A 17,762-nucleotide genomic window follows, 5' to 3' on the forward strand; every position below is an offset into this window, starting at 1 on the left:
CAAATGAAGTGAAATAATGGTTGTAACCATTGCCTGCTAATACACTTAGTGGCAAAACTGATGATCAGTTCTAACATACAGAAGACAGACAGTACAGCTGTTAAAAGCTACAGACCTTGGTGTTCAGAAGAGCACTTAGCTACAGTGGAGCCATTAAGGTCAAAGTGACCTTCTAGGTGATTCCTTGCTACACCCTACCCCTGCATCCCATTTACCTAAGGCACAATATAAGTTTTACAAACCTAATTACTCAGGTCTTAAGTAAAAAACCGACTAATAGTCAAATATTTGTCGATTAAATGACACAAAGCTATGGTAAGCGTTTATTGAACTAAAATGAACTGCTGTACAGTGTTGTCCTAAAGCAGCTCCTCTGAGTCCAAGTGGTACTTGCAGACCTTCCCACATTTCAGCTGTTCCACTTAAAGCAGCAGAATACTGGAGCAACTGGTTAACAGTTTCACATATGAGCCTCTAAACTCCCATTAAAGCAAAAATATCATCAATGTCGTCTGTCTCCTTAGTGCTTCCTGATGTATTATGTTTATTTCCTTGCATCACTGTCCAAGAACCCGCCTCATTTTCATTGCTTTCTGTAAGCTTTTCATGAGTTTGTGTCTTCTTAGTTTGTACGACAGGATCTGAAATTCTCCTATTCAACACTTGCTTATTGTTAGGGTACAGATCAGTCCTACGAACAGTAGAATCTGAGAGTCTCCCTTTAATGACATCCGTAGCACTCTGAGTCCCTCGAGGGGGCTGCTGGATTTCCTTTAAAAGAGTCGACTGCAACCTTCTCTGTTTCCTTCCTTTCAGTGAAAATTTATTCTGTGATCTTCTTTGTCTCAGGTGATGCTTCGAAGTTTTCATACCTAAGCCATGAAGAAGGCAGTTGCAAATAGATGTTTTTATGCACTGTAGCTTCTTTGGCAAACTTTAAAGGACAGAAGAAATTAGATTGTTAAGATGCAGAAAAACATTCTCAAAAATTTCGTCTCCTTTTTACCAACTTCCAATTAAAATATATGTCCTATGCCTCTGTACAATTTCCAGAATCATAAGGAAAAACATGGAAATAGGAGCTTCACATCCAGTCTGTGTTTTCAGAGCACAACTTCCCTCTGATTTAGACTGGGCAAATGTGTCCCCATTACATTTCCACAGTAAAGTAGCTCCTTCAACTAGCAAGGCAGCTGAATGGTGAGATACTGCCATATTTCAGTGCCAGAGCTACTTCCTGGTAATTGCTCATCTATTCATAATGTAATAGGAATGGAACTGGGGAAAAGATGAGTTACAAATAGAAAAGTCACTAGGATGCATCTTCCCATTTCTAGAGTAACGACTTCATATTCACTATAATAACAGGAAATGAACAAGAAAAAAGGAATAAAAGTGAAGAGGGAGTTTATGGAAAATGGGAAGAGAAGACAGGGATGCCAGCATAGGCAAAATGACAGCATTCATATTATCTTCAAATCTGGGGATTCAGAACTCAAATGGCTGGTTGTGTTAGGTATTTAGGATATAGGATATACTGAGTAGGATATACTGCCACAAGGAGCACTGGTACCCTGCTAACTCCCTCACTCTGATAGTCAGAACGCAAATGATTAGCCTGAGTCTGTGCCTCCTACTGTACCCTCTTCCTTTTTAAACCAATATAGAACTTTGAGGAAGCCCATTTTAACGTAGTAATCCATGATCTCTGTTTCCAAACCATTCTGTCTTACTATAAGTGGTAATTTTTAAGTGAGGAGAAGGTAGGTGACTTCCCAACTGAAATGGAAATAGATGAAAAAAAACCAGAAGAATCAGAGGATCTGCACTGAGTCCAAGATCTCCAGCTCTAATTCCCTGAGTAAAATCCTCTTATTAACTCATCCATAAAATGTGAATACCACCACCTTGTGTCAGTTATTGTGGACATTAAGTAAACTTAAAATGTAGCACAAATATAACGTGTTACTGAAACATCAAAACAGGGCAGAATGAAAGAGCACTGCATTTTTGTGGGGTGCAGAATAATGGCTTCATCAAATAACCACGAGTTTGTTACCCTCTGGATTAACTTTTAGTTAGCATCTCTGCCTCACCTACCCCTGAGTTTAAACAGAATCTTGAACAGAACAGCTCCATTTTAAATTGAGCTTCCACTCTAGAGTATAATGTAAAAACCCTTAACTTCTCCCACAGCTTTTAGTCAAAACTTGCTATAAAACCTTCAGTATATATATTTTTTTTTTACTAAAACAGGTATTGTTTTTCCATAAATTTTTAAAGAAAATTTAACAAGTTGTGACCAAGTGACATCCATGGAAACCATTATAAAGCCCTGAATAGACACATGTCCATAAATATAGTAAGAAATTGTGGTGGATGCAGAGAGTGTTTCTTGAAGGATACGCAAAAAGTGGTCAGTGATCGCCCCTGTCAAGGGGGAATGAGGACCTTCATGGCCATTTGTGTCTCAAATTGTTACCACAGGCGTCTATTATTTATTCAATAAAAACATAAAGCCCTAAAATATCTAACTTCATTCAAGCAATACTGGCTCACAAAGATAACCATCCTTAAGCAGTGCTATGAATGTAGGCATCCCAAAAGGATGAAGCAATACATGGCGAGTCTAGCTCCTGTGAATGGAAACTACTCGACGCTGACTCAAGTCTGGTGTGTGGCCTTGTAGGAGGAAGCATCTTCTGCTCTCACACCCTCATCCCACTGAAGCTGCGGGCAGATCTCTCCTACCAGAGGCAGAACTCCATGAGGATTAAATCCGTCTTACACATAGTTGTATCTGCAGGTTAGCATACCACAGACACACCTGATACTTTTCGAATAAAAGGATGGAATGGTGAAGAGTAAATCCAATTGACCAAATTTACTTTCTCCCAATGATATATATATTTAGCTCTGTCCAATAAAAGTAGCTAACAAAACTGCAATTTTAGTCCCCAGGGTACTGGACATTAAAAAGGCTGACTATATATACTTTCGCCTTAAAAGATAACAGAAGAAGTAAAGGAATGTAATTTTTATAATATACCTACCTAGAGCCTTGAGCTTCCACATGTTTAAGCCGATTACTTTTAAGAAGTTTGTTACCCAGAAAGGTGGTCTGAACCTTCAGTTTTTTGCTTCTACACCACAGAATTGCCATTTGGATTTCTTCAGAAAGTTGTGTGAAAGTCTCAGCCTCTCGGAATCTTTGCACAAGACTTTTTACACAGGGAGTTCCTATTGCTTTCTGAGAAGAATGTTTGGTTGCCTTTAGTTTGGATGGAGAACATTTAAACTCAAAGCTCTTCTCCTGAAATATGGAATGAGAAAAATATATTGGATCTGTTACTGACATATAACAAGAGAGAGAAGTTGACTCACACACTATCAACATTTGAAAATGCATCTTTTTAAAAGAAGGAGAAAAGTTTTTTCCAGTTCCCTATGCTTTCTGTTTGTCTTTTTAAATTTTTTTGACTGTGCCACCTGGCTTTAGGGATCTTAGTTCCTCAACCCTGGGATCAGACTGGTACCCCCTTGCAGTGGAAATACAGAGTCCTAATAACTAGACTGCCAGGGAATTCCTTTCCTTTGCTTAAAAAAATTTTTATTCACTGTTCCTAATACGATTTTTTCCCTTCTGTGCTACAACAGATCCCATCTATAGCTAAATTCAGTTGTACACAAGTAACAATATAAATATTTACATACATATTTATTTAACCTGTGTTGCTGTTGTGTTTGTGACCCCATGGACTACAGCCTGCCGGGCTCCTCTGTCCATGGGATTTCCCAGGCAAGAATACCGAAGTGGCCATTTCCTTCTCCGGGGATCTTCCCCACCCACAGATCCATCCTGCCTCTCCTGCACTGGCAGGTGGATTTTCAACCACTGAGCCACCAGGGAAGCCCATTTAACCTACACATAAGAATAAAACTCCACGTAATTAAGTATTGGTCAAAGTCTATCTGGCCGGAGACAAAATCGCTGAAAAGCCCTTTTCCTCTAATACTGGACTACCACAGCTTGTTTTTCATCACCTCCTCAATGAAGGGTCATAAATGTTGTTGATAAATGTGGAAATGCAGATGACTGCTGAATGTATGCTAAAAATGCTTAACTGAGCAATATTTCCAATTCCAATTCAACCATCTTTTGATGTGGCACCTCTGTCTCTTCACCTTCATTTTTCTGCATGAAGTCAAGTTTGAATTTTATCAACTACTACTGTTTATTGAAATATGCCACCTACTAGGTCTGCTTCCATCTTGTGTTCAAAACTTCGTTTCTTGCAAATTTCTCATTCTCAAGAAGAACAAGTAACAGTAGTAGAAGGTAGAGACCTATCGATCTTTGTGTTGGTGATCCATAGAGGTTTGGCCTAAAAACACCCTAAGCATGTTGGTGCTAAATGCTAAAAATAGAATAGTGATTGGTCATAAATAAGAGGGATGCTGGAACCAGCTCACATAGGAACAAGTGATGGACTGCAGAAAGTTTCAGGAGTCACAGAGAGCTGTAGTTATTAAGAGAGAGCTGATAAAACTATTTGGAGACTGGTGTAATGATAAACTCCAGGAGACAGTTAAGGACAGGGAAGTCTGGTGTGCTGCAGCCCATGGAGTTGCAGAAAGTCAGACACAACTTAGTGACTGAACAACAAATAATATTAAATGACAAAGACTAAAACCAAACTGCCTGGTTCAAATCCCAGTTCTGCCCCATATTTGCTATCTGGCCTAGACAAATTTCTTGTCCTTTCTTTGCCTTAATTTTCTCATCCGAAACATGGAAAGAGCAGTACCTACCTCACAGGACTTTTGCAAGGATTATATGAGTTTACAAATATAAAGAGTTCTGAACAATGCCCGGCAAAGAGTAAATGCAGTATAAGTATTATGGTGATGATGACATCTTGCTCCAGAACTTGTAAACTGGACAAAATATAAATGCAAGCTGGAATCCTTGTAAACCTTCAAGAAAGTACTGACTTGTTAGAAAAGAATTCTTGAATAGAATGGAAGATATAGCCCATGAAGAAAACAACTTTGAAAAGAGAGTAAAAGAACTTCTTATCCGTGTCAGATCCAGAACAAACCGAGTTTACAGACACTGGCTGAGGAGAGGTCAAACGCTGACATCAGCTCTAACACTGACAGAAAGACAGAAATAGAAGCCCCATGATAAAAGATGATGATGATGATAGTGACGATGGAAGTACCTGACAACATCTAATATCAAGTAAGGGCTTATCACACTTGAGACTCTGTGCTGAATACTTTACATGTACTAAAACTGGCACAGCCCTATGAAGTGTATACTGTTTCTAGAAAATGGAGGCATGGACAGGTCAGGAAACTTACATAAGGTCACAAACTACTACACACCAAAGCCAGGACGCAAACCATCTGTCTGACTTCAAAGCCCATATTCTTAAGCTGCAGTATAATCCACTCCTATGGTGGAGCCTAGGACCATTTTAAAATCCTAGCAAAACCCTTAGTAAAATGTTTCTGAAGGCATTCTATTAACTGAATTAACTAGATGCACTCAGATCCCTTGGAAATGCCTCTACTCATTCAGAAGCAGACTGAGACTAAGATGGCACTATGCCTAGAGCCAAGGATAAAACCAGAAGTGAGAGTCAGCCTCTGTCCTAGGTAAGTGGCATCTACACTTAGCAGAAATCATAAGCTATTATTAAAATAAGCCAGACAAACCTGAATAGCTTTTTGTTTCAGCTGTTTGCAGAAAGCTCTCACATCAAATTCTGATGACTTTTCTGTGGAGATAGAGCACAGATAAAACAATTAGGCATACTATTTTCAAAACAATAAATTCTTAAGTACATGACAACAAAGGGAGTTAAGCAAGCAAAGAACTATGAAGATACAACAGAAAGAAATAACATGCTCAAGCTTAGAAAACACACATTATTAATAACACACGTCTCTAAAGATAATGTGAGTTAAAATTAAGAGAGTTTAAGAGAATGAGCCATATCAAAGCAAATTACCTTTTAAGATTTTCTTACTCTTTACTGGTTGTCCAAGATCCATATTATTCTGTATATTGATCTTCATTTGTTTAGCTTTTTCAGAAATTCTAAGTAAAGTTTCTTCACCCGACCTCTGTGATTGCTCTTTTGTTAAAAATAGTTTATTTAGCAGTTTGGTTACTCCTTTAGCTACAAAAGCTGTAGGCATTTTTTTCTTAAAGACTTCAAAATAGGGCTCTCCTAAAAATTCAACAATATCAGAAGGAAAGGTAAAACCTTTGAAGTAAGGCAATGGTTGAATCCTGGAGACCTCTTGAAGTAATCCAAACAATGGTTCATATAAAGAAACCAGCTTTTTTAAAACATCTTTATACAGAACCCTAGGGAAAGAAGTAAGAGCTCATGAATTAGCCAGTAATTGTAATTTGCAGATTACATAATAACTAACAGATTCAAAGCAGAAAATAACACCTATCAGTCTGCCACTATAGATTTTAAACAAAAAAATGCTACAGTGGATACTTGCAAAGAGCTAGATTTAGTCCAGCTTATACAGAAAAATCCAAGTACAAAATGTTATATAAAACCAAATACAGTACTACATGGAGAGAGATTTCAAAGGATGGGCACCAAAATCTTAAATGTGGTTTTATCTAGAGGATAAGAGGTTCTTTGAAAAGTTTCTTCAAATAAACATGTATTATTAAAATTAAAAAATCAAAGCTATTTTCGTTGTAGGGAGGAATAATACGGTTTGACATTGAGTAGTAATTCTAACATTACTAACATGATAATCATACTAACATATGGTAAGTAATTCTAACATTGTTAGCTCTAAAAACAAGCAGAATAAAAAAACAGGATGATTGAAAAGAGTACTTGAGATAAACAGATTAAGACAGAAATTAAGGATTAGAAATAATTTTTTCTTTTTTTGTTTCCATTCAAATGATAGCTAATCACAAATGGGCAGATTTTGAATCTGATTATCCATCAGATAAGCTCCATAATATATATTGTGAGATGCAAGGGAAATTCTCTTTGGTTTGCAACTAGTATTACCAGTGTTCTTTACATCAATAGCTATGGCTGGAACAGCAGTGGTGGTTCATGTGGAAGAAAGGAATTTAGAAAACATTAGGAAGGTCACTGCCATTAAGTATTAGAAATCTAGTGGCAGAAACAAATGAATGATACAGACTGCCCAGGAACACATTCATTTTAAATGGCTCAGCTGAATGATTAAAGGAACCTTTTTTTTTTTAATTCCAGCTGCTAATCCTAGGAATTCATTTGCTTAGTTAATGTGGAAGTGATCTCATGGATTCAGATTGAAAGCCTAGTCTTTTGACATAACTTAGCTTCCCAATAACAACACTTAGCTTCCTAATCCATCCCAGATAAACTCTGATCAAATGAAGAAACAGAATTTCTGCACCTTCAACATCCCATGGAAAAGCAAATATGAAAACTACTAATAAGAAACCTAGTCTGAGTTAGAGAAATGAAAAAGAAATGAAGGATTTCAAAGGTACGTACATACATACCATAACCTGCTCACGAGGCCAACCATCACAAGGTTTAAAATAATGAATTCTTGCAAACCTAGATGTTTCACAGTCAAGCTGAAGAATCAAGTTAAAGTTGGAAAACAGAATCAAAGAAATTTATGTTTTGTTGAGTTACATTTATGGGAAAAAAAAAACACAACGCAGAATTTTAAGGAGTTAAAGCCTTAAAATATGTTCTATGTAAGTCATTGAAGCTTTAACAAAAGTAATATACACTCTGCTAGAGGCTTAATAAATTTGGTTTCCAAGGATTAGCTTTTAAGATTAAGAATTTCTAACTGTCAGTGCCTTTAGGATAATACATATTAAATAGAGGTAGAAATCCCTGGCAATGGCTATTTCAGGCACTTCCCAGGAAGAGGAGACCAAAGAGCAAAATTTTAAGAACTTGCATAAATTATAACTCCTACTTTGAAAATATGAAAAACTACATACTCCCTAGCTTTCAAACAGAAATACTATTAAATTCATCCCTGTATGCATGCTAAGTCGTGTCTGACTCTGCAACCCCATGGACTGTAACCCGTGGGATTTCCCAGGCAAGAATACTGGAGTGGGTTGCCACTTCCTCCTCCAGGGGGTCTTCCTGACCCAGGGATCAAACCTGCATCTCCTTTGGCTCCTTCATTAGCAGGTGGATTCTTTACCACTGAGCCACCTGAGAAGCCCATTAAATACATCCAAACAACTGAAGTTCAGAAAAACGTTTTTTAGATGACTCAAGGATACAGAAATGTCTTGCAGCAACAGTCCAACAGGCGAAGCAGCAACTTGCAGGCTCCCAAAATCTTCATCAACACCAGTTCCACCACTGGTTGGCTGGGGATGACACATGCTTTGGTATTTATAGGCTGATTTTCACTTGACAAAAATAGAAAAGTATGTTACTTTCATTCTTAAATATAAAACACTTATATAATAAGTACAGAATTGCTTTAAGCTCAATTTGAGGTAGTTAAGCTTAATAATGACTCACTGAAGTTAACTGACACTTATGTTTCAAAATAGCTTATCATCACCCAGGTTTCAGTGTCACACTGTTCCTTCCCACAAGCCAACAGAGGGAGATTACCACAAATACCAGGGGCCCTTTATTAAAATAAAATTTGTACAGCTAAGGTATAATTGGTTATATTCAAACAATAATGAAGGAAGTCTAAAGCGAGGTCACAGCAAGACGCCAGGTTTCCAGCCCAGCACAAAGCCCATTACAAAGCAACTAGACTACTTACTTAGAAGAAAATGACTCTGAGAGATCTTGAATTGAACCTTCCAAATTCATGTTTTTCAAACGTTTTAAACACTGTTCAACCTGAAAGGGAAAGACCAGCTCAAATTCACATGTTTATGTGTAATAGAGACAAAGCCACGATGTGAACATGAAAACAAATTCAAAATTTCAAAGTATGGTAATACACTGAATACAAAGTATAGAAATACACAGAATACAAAGTATAGAAATACACAGAATACCATATTTTAGGGTAAAGAAACCTGTAGCCCAAAGCAGTTGCTTCTGGTTAAAAATTTTAAATTTATGCAGCCAAATAAATTTCTCAGATTTTGTCTTAAACTTCAAAAGATACACAAAACACTTTAGACAACTTGTTATATACTCATTTAATACATTCCCAATTAACTATTTACCACCACAATAAATAAATTGCAACTTTGTTCTTTTTATGATTCGGGGATTTTGATTATGCTCAGGTTATGACCAGTGACTGGATTTCCCTGGTGGCTCAGATGGTAAAGCATCTGCCTACAATGCGGGAGACCCAGGTTCGATCCCTGGGTTGAAAAGATCCCCTGGAGAAGGAAATGGCAACCCACTCCAGTACTCTTGCCTGGAGAATCCCATGGATAGAGGAGCCTGGAGAGCTACAGTCCATGGGGTCGCAAAGAGTTGGACACAATTGAGCAACTTCACTTTCTTTCTTTCTTTCTTTCTTTCTTACTATAGTCCAGGATGTGCTTGGTGCTATAAAGAGGACCAAAGTAAATGTAAGATTATTCTTCTCAAGATTGTATTAATAAACTTTTCTGAAAGTAACATGATTCTAATAGTGAAACTAATAAAACAAGACAGTAAATTGTTAAGTACTAAATTTCACTGTCCGTAAGCGCTGCAGACATGAGGATCAAGTGATGGAGGGCTTGGGCATTGTACACATACAGAACCAGGTAAGCAAAGGCTCAAAGGAGGGAACCAATGTGGTGAGTAGGAAGACTCAAAGAGTTCAGGCTGCTTGTAATACAACATATATGACGATGAAGACCACAGAGAAGCCTGAGCTAAGAAAACTGAAGAGGCCAGATCAGGAAGGATCTGCTAAGTTAAGCTAAGAGGTCTGCTCTTTATTCAGGGGACAATGGAGAACCATTAAAAATTAAGCTGTGTTTTAGGATGATTAACCTGGATTTGGTACATGTGAACATGCCACAGTAGAGGAAAGACTAAAGGAGGAAACATCAGTCAGAATTACAAGACAACAGAAAATTGACAAGGTTTTAAAATTTAGCCAGAACTAAAAGGGACTAGATACAGAGAAACTGTTAATTGATCAGTTAACCGGATGGGAGAGCAGAGAAAACAGAACACCAAATTTTTATGACTATACTTATTGACAACCTGGAAGCCAGGAGGAGAAATACGTAAATTCAATCTGAGATAACAAGTTTGGTTTTGGAGTTAAAGACTCAGGAGATAAAACCTGCTCCAGAGAAGAAAACTTAGAAAAAACCATAATCGCAAATCTTTCTTTGGTGAAGAAATCATCTTTTTTGCTTTAAGTAATGTGAATGGAAAACTAACCAAAGAACATGAATCTGTTTAAGGTTGGAGATTATGCCATACACCTAGCACAAAGCACAGTACCTGACACATAGAAAGTTTCAAAAATACTTGGAGAATTAATAAAATGAAAGAGCAAATAAATTAGCATATACAGAACTTAGAAGGCTCTATTCTGTGTATGTAATCCCTGAGCTAGAAGGACCCAATTTTGTCTTAAACTTCAAAAGATACACAAAACACTTTACACAACTTGTTATATACTCATTTAATATATTCCCAATTAGATTGTTTACCACCACAATAAATTGCAACTTTGTTCTTTTTATGATTTGGAGATTTTGATTATGCTCAGGAAAATTGTTTCTTAATCCAACATTTTGTTTTGATCAAATCACTCAATCTTTAAAGTAGACAAAGGAGTGGTAATTTGTTACAGATTGTATATAATGAAGAAATTTTTTCATAATTATCTACCTACTAGAAACAAGACTGGGAAAGAATCGAACATAGTTCTTTTCTAATACAGACTGTTTTTTGAAATGCTTTCAGGGAAAAAAAACTGAAAGCTCACATGTGATTGTGGGCTTAACACTTAAAAATCACAAGTGAAAGTGAAGTGAAAGTCACTCAGTTGTGTCCAACTCTTTGCGACCCCATGGACAGTCCACGGAATTCTCCAGGCCTGAATACTGAAGTGGGTAGCCTTTCTTTTCTCCAGGGGATCTTCCCAACCCAGGGATCAAATCCAGGTCTCCCGCACTGCAGGCAGATACTTTACTAGCTGAGCCACAAGGGAAGCCCAAGAATTCTGGAGTGGGTAGCCTGTCCCTTCTCCAGTGGATCTTCCCAACCCAGGAATCAAACCAAGGTCTCCTGCATTGTAGGTGGATTCTTTACCAACTGAGCTGTCAGGAAAGCCCAAGTAAATCACAAGTAATTTACTTCAATTTCCATAAATAACAAAAGTTAAGTGGCGGTGTGATCTCCATCTTCACCAAGTAAAAATGTTTTATCTTAAATACAGGGCTCTCGCCTTACCTGTCTGAGGGCCAAATGGGGCTTATGGCGCCCCATTCTGTTGTGATTGCTGTAAAGGATTGCACATAATACATCTGTCTCTGCGTCTAAGGTTCGGCTCTTCAGTGACAATGTAATGCGACAGCATTCTTTAATTACAGCTGCAATGCAAAGGTCTAATGCAGAGATATTTAGTAATAAGACTTAACATGCATTTCTACATTAAGTATATTATACAAAAAATACACTAAAAGAAGCATCTTTCCTTATCTGTTTTAAAGAAATCAATAACAATACAATCAGCTTCACCTGTAAGAACATAAGTAAACATTTCTAAGTATGTAAGAAATGACATAGGAAGGAAGGAAAATGGTGACAGAAGATATCAAGTTCGTGAAATCATTCAGAAAACATCTATTAAACTAGAATGTATATCATACCACATTTTATCGTGATTTTAATATTCTTTCATATGAATACTTTGCAGAGTCATTTAGGGTACACCAAACACTTTAAGAAAGTGGGGAAAGCCACTAGACCATTCAGATATGACCTAAGTCAAATCCCTTATGATTATACAGTGGAAGTGAGAAAAAGATTTAAGGGACTAGATCTGATAGACAGAGTGCCTGATGAACTATGGACAGAGGTTCGTGACATTGTACAGATGACAGGGATCAAGACCATCCCCAAGAAAAAGAAATGCAAAAAAGCAAAATGGCTATATGAGGAGGCCTTACAAACAGCTGTGAAAAGAAGTGAAAAGTAAAGGAGAAAAGGAAAGATATACCCACTTGAATGCAGAGTTCCAAAGGACAGCAAAGAGAGATAAGAAGGCCTTCCTCAGCGATCAGGGCAAATAAATAGAGGAAAACCATAGAAGAGGAAAGACTATAGATACCTATAGTCTTTCTTATCTACCTAATAGACAAGAAAATTCAAGATACCAAGGGAACATTTCATGCAAAGATGGGCCAATAAAGGACAGAAATGGTATGGACCTAACAGAAGCAGAAGATATTAAGAGGTGGCAAAAATACACAGAAGAACTATACAAAAAAGATCTTCATGACCCAGATCATCACGATGGTGTGATCACTCACCTAGAGCCACACATCCGGGAATGTGAAGTCAAGAGGGCCTTAGGAAATATCACTACAAACAAAGCTAGTGGAGGTGATGGAATTCCAGTTGTTGCTGCTACTGCTGCTAAGTCACTTCAGTCGTGTCCAACTCTGTGAGACCCTACAGACAGCAGCCCCCCAGGTTCCGCCATCCCTGGGATTCTCCAGGCAAGAACACTGGAGTGGGTTGCCATTTCCTTCTCCAATGCATGAAAGTGAAAAGTGAAAGTGAAGTCACTCAGTTGTGTCCGACTCTTCGAGACCCCATGGACTGCAGCCTACCAGGCTCCTCTGTCCGTGGGATTTTCCAGGCAAGAGTACTGGAGTGGGTTGCCATTGCCTTCTCCCGAATTCCAGTTGAGCTATTTCAAATCCTAAAAGATGATGCTGTGAAAGTGCTGCACTCAATATGCCAGCAAATTTGGAAAACTCAGCAGTGGCCACAGGACTGGAAAAGGTCCGTTTTCATTCCAATCCCAAAGAAAGGCAATGCCAAAGAATGTTCAAACTACCGCACAATTGCACTCATCTCACACACTAGCAAAGTAATGCTCAAAATTCTCCAAGCCAGTCTTCAGCAATACGTGAACCGTGAACTTCCAGATGTTCAAGCTGGTTTTAGAAAAGACATAGGAACCAGAGATCAAATTGCCAACATTTGCTGGATCACTGAAAAAGCAAGAGAGTTCTAGAAAAAATCTATTTCTGCTTTATTGACTATGCTAAAGCCTTTGACTGTGTGGATCACAATAAACTGTGGAAAATTCTTCAAGGGATGGGAATACCAGACCACCTGACCTGCCTCTTGAGAAATCTGTATGCAGGTCAGGAAGCAACAGTTAGAACTGGATATGGAACAACAGACTGGTTCCAAATAGGAAAAGGAGTACGTCAAGGCTGTATAGTGTCACCCTACTTATTTAACTTATATGCAGAGTACATCATGAGAAACGCTGGGCTGGAAGAAGCACAAGCTGGAATCAAGACTGCCTGTAGAAATATCAATAACCTCAGATATGCAGATGACACCACCCTTATGGCATAAAATGAACAACTAAAGAGCCTCTTGATGAAAGTGAAAGAGGAAAGTGAAAAAGTTGGCTTAAAGCTCAACATTCAGAAAACTAAGATCATGGCATCCAGTCCCATCACTTCATGGGAAATAGATGGGGAAACAGTGGAAACAGTGGCTGACTTTATTTTTCTGGACTCCAAAATCCCTGCAGATGGTGACTGCAGCCATGAGATTAAAAGATGCCTACTCCTTGGAAGGAAAGTTATGACCAACCTAGACAGCATAATAAAAAGCAGAGATATTACTTGGCCAACAAAGGTCCGTCTAGTCAAGGTTTTTCCAGTAGTCATGTATGGATGTGAGAGTTGGACTATAAAGAAAGCTCAGCACCAAAGAATTGATGCTTTGAACTGTGGTGTTGAAAAAGACTCGAGAGTCCCTTGGACTACAAGGACTTCCAACCAGTCCATCCTAAAGGAGATCAGTCCTGGGTGTTCATTGGAAGGACTGGTGTTGAAGCTGAAACTCCAATATTTTGGCTCCCTGATGGGAAGAGCTGACTCATTTGAAAAGACCCTGATGTTGGGAAAGATTGAAGGCAGGAGAAGGGGATGTCAGAGGATGAGATGTTTAGATGGCATCACCGACTCAATGGACATGAGTTTGGATAAACTCCAGGAGTTTATGATGGACAAGCAGGCCTGGCATGCTGTGGTTCATGGGGTCGCAAAGAGTCAAACACAACTGAGCAACTGAACTGAACTGAAACACTTTAAGTATGTTGAAGGTGGGACACTTTTATATACTTCTCTAATACCACTTAAAGAATATATTTAGAAAAGAGAAATCACTATAACAACTGGAAATTATATCTGACTAAACACGGGGTGCTTATTTAGCAAAACAAGATAACAGCCTCCTAGTCTGAAGAGCTGTGAATATAAGAGTTAATAGCGTTCTCTATGCTTCTTAACGGTAGCAGTAGCATCCTAAGTGGGAGTAACACAAAGGCAAACTTTACACATCACAGAGAACTTTCTTACTCTCCCAACTATTTGAGGCCAGAATGAGCTGCCTTGGGGGTGGGGAGAGACTTGGTGAATTTCCATGCTTAACAGGAATCCTGTTAAAAGTATTTCTGAACAGAGGAAGGGGTAACGTTAATCTGTAAATGGGGCAGGATGGATGGATAGAGAGGGGAATGTGATGATAAGTTATAAATATTTAATAACAGCTATCATCTGCAAGGAGATCCAACCAGTCCATCCTAAAGAAAATCAGTCCTAAGTATTCATTGTTAGGACTGATGGTGAAGCTGAAACTCCAATACTTTGGTCACCTGATGCAAAGAACTGACTCATCTGAAAACACCCTGATGCTGGGAAAGATTGAAGGCAGGAGAAGGGGAGAACAGAGGATGAGATGGTTGGATGGCATCACCGACTCAATGGACATGAGTTTGAGTAAGCTCCGGGAGTTGGTGATGGACAGGGAAGCCTGGCTTACTGCATTCCATGGGGTCGCAGAGTCGGACACAACTGAGCTACTGGACTGGACTGAATTGATCATTATTTACTATATCAGGCACTGTTCCAAATATTCACTTTATTTTATATTAATAATACTTTATATTATTACTCTATAATACTCACTTTCAGCAGAACTGCTCTACGAATAAAGTATTATTGTTATTCCCATTTGAAAATGAACTGAGGCCCAGAAACGTTAGACATTCCCTACTGCTCAACCCAGTTCCAGCAGAGGGAAGAGCCAGGATTCAATCCCTCAACCCAGTACTTACTGACTTGTGTGCGTGCCAAGTCGTTTCAGTCGTGTCCGACTCTGTACGACCCTATGAACTGCGGCCTGCCAGGCTCCTCTGTCCATGGGCTTTTCCAAGCAATACTGGAGTGCATTGCTATGCCCTCCTCCAGGGGATCTTCCCGACCCAGGGATCGAACCTGCACCAGGGTTCTTTCCCACTAGCGCCACCTTACTGCCCTACTGCCTAATAATCGCAATGCCATTCAAACACTGATAGAGCCCCATGAACAGTATGAACAGTATTGATAGAGCACGCTTTCCTAAACGACATCATTTAGATTCTCCCAAAGACCTGGCGATAGCTGCTGCTGCTGCTGCTAAGTCGCTTCAGTCGTGTCCGACTCTGTGCGACCCCAGAGACGGCAGCCCACCAGGCTCCCCCATCCCTGGGCTTCTCCAGGCAAGAACACCGGAGTGGGTTGCCATTTCCTTCTCCAATGCATGAAAGTGAAAAGTGAAAGTGAAGTCGCTCAGTCCTGTCAGACTCCTAGCGACCCCATGGACTGCAGCCTACCAGGCTCCTCTGTCCATGGGATTTTCCAGGCAAGAGTACTGGAGTGGGTTGCCATTGCCTTCTCCGGGAAACTAACCCCATTTTACAGATAAGGAACTGGGGACCCAGGAAATTTGCGGCTTAATCGCAGAGTGCTTGAGTGACGACCCGCAGCCCTTCAGAGGCAGAGCGCGGCAGAGACGGAGGGCTAACCACGCCTCTTGGTGGCTGAGTGAAACGTAGGGCTCTCAGGCAGCACTTTTCCCTGACACCAGTTGTGTCCGCCCCTCTCCCCCATTTCGGTGCGGTGCTGGGTCGCGAGCCTTCGGTGCCCCTGCCAGGCCCTGCGATAGACACGGTGGATCCAGCGAACAACCGTAAAGCCAGGTGCCCCCACGAGACTCCTTGGCAAATTCCCCAGTTCCTGACCCTTCGGCCCTTCCCAGTGTCCCGCGGGCTCCGGAAGTCCCGCCCAGCGCGCACGTGCGCCGGCCCCACGCCTCCTCCGGAAAAGCCTGCGCCCCTAGCCCGGCGCCTCACTCACCTAGCGCAGTATCCGGGTCCTGTACGGTCACTGCGCTACGGCTCCCTGCCTTAGGGATCCTCACCCGGTTCCACGGCTCCGGGCCTGGCCACAGCGTAGCCATCTTGGGAGGCAGCAGGCGGAGTGGGAGGGGCGGAGCTAGGCGAGACCAAGTGGAGGCACCGAAGGAGGGGAGATGAGCCGACGTCACCGGGAGGTAGAGGGCAAAAGGTGGGGCGGGGGCGGGGCCCTGGGCGGAGTCTTTCACGGAACAGTGGACTAAGTATGGTGAGCCAGAAACACGTGGTAGTGTATCAGAACCACCTGGGAGATTTGGGGGGCGCCCTATCCCAGTACTAAACAAATAGAATCTCGGAATGGGTTGAGGCTTTGTCCTTGTGTGTATGCTTCCCCATGGGATTCTGAGGCGCAACCAGTTTGGGAAATTACTTCAAGGCCTTTTACAGACGTGAAAAGTAAGACATGTAGTTGAGTTGCATACACCCTCATCTCCACCTCAGCCATTAGGAGAAAAGGAAGAAATGGAATAAAGAGCCTTATACAAAATGTACGTTTGCAACACAGAAAACTTAAAGAGGTAGTCAAGGATGGGGTGTGTGTGGGTGTGGGTGTGTGTGTGTGTGGGTGTGTGTATTTAGTCGCTCAATCGTGTCCCTCTCTTTGTGTCCCCATGGACTGCAACCAGCCAGGCCCCTTTCCGTGGAACTTTCCAGGACTGGAGTGGGTTGTCATTTCCTTCTCCAGGGAATCTTCCCAACCCAGTGATGGAACCCACATCTCTTGGGTCTCCTGCCTGAGTAGGCAGATTGTTTACCACTAGAGCCACCTTGGAATTGACCTTAGCCAAGGAAGCAGCAGCAAAACTATAATAGAGTGGAGCCCTTAGCACATGGGGCTGCTGTGTGCCATTACATTGTGCAGTGGTCAGTGGTCCTGCTCAGTCATTGCTTAGTGCCATAGTGGGCCTCTCCCGTAAATAACTATCAATGAGTGACCGTTAGTGATCTTGCCAGGCCTTTGGTTGGTGTTGCAGTGAGCCCCACCAACAAATAACCATCAATGAGTGACCCTTAGTAGGGGATTTAGCCAAGGGTCAGTGGAGTGTGGTCCTCAGGTAGAAAGTGAGGTAAGAGGCAGATCCTGTTCTTCCAGGGGGCTGGTCCAGCTCACCCTGCTTTGGGCCAGTGGGTGAACTAGGAGAGGGGGCAGGCAGGGAACAGTCTGGGGGTTGTGTCCCCCAGGGCTCCAGAGCCCTCACTACACCCAGTGGCGGGGCCCAGGCCTCAGGGTGGTGGTGAACCTCTGCCCTGTCTTCCTCTCTGTGATATAATAGCAGCAGCCATCTGCATGGGCTACATTCTGCAGGATTTGGGCC

General features: G+C 40.8%; 1 protein-coding gene across 2 annotated transcripts; it reads right to left on the reverse strand.

Annotated features, from left to right (window-relative positions):
• Positions 1-352: 352 nt before the first annotated feature.
• NEPRO (nucleolus and neural progenitor protein) lies at positions 353-16,488 on the reverse strand. 2 transcript variants are annotated; one of them, XM_068974952.1, is made up of 9 exons: positions 16,388-16,488; positions 11,409-11,457; positions 8,806-8,885; positions 8,303-8,434; positions 7,550-7,627; positions 6,021-6,382; positions 5,725-5,786; positions 3,054-3,313; positions 353-934 (listed from the first exon to the last, which is right to left on the reverse strand). In XM_068974952.1, exons 2-9 carry the CDS (start codon positions 11,442-11,444, stop codon positions 475-477), a joined length of 1,470 nt encoding a protein of 489 aa, XP_068831053.1. In that variant the 5' UTR covers positions 11,445-11,457; positions 16,388-16,488; the 3' UTR covers positions 353-474. The 2 variants fall into 2 exon arrangements, with proteins under 2 accessions (XP_068831053.1, XP_068831057.1); XM_068974956.1 differs by lacking the exons at positions 7,550-7,627; positions 8,303-8,434; positions 16,388-16,488 and having other exon boundaries at positions 11,409-11,527.
• Positions 16,489-17,762: the final 1,274 nt, after the last annotated feature.

The sequence above is a fragment of the Capricornis sumatraensis genome, chromosome 1 (genome assembly GCF_032405125.1).
Source record: "Capricornis sumatraensis isolate serow.1 chromosome 1, serow.2, whole genome shotgun sequence".
Taxonomy (NCBI): Eukaryota; Metazoa; Chordata; class Mammalia; order Artiodactyla; family Bovidae; genus Capricornis; species Capricornis sumatraensis.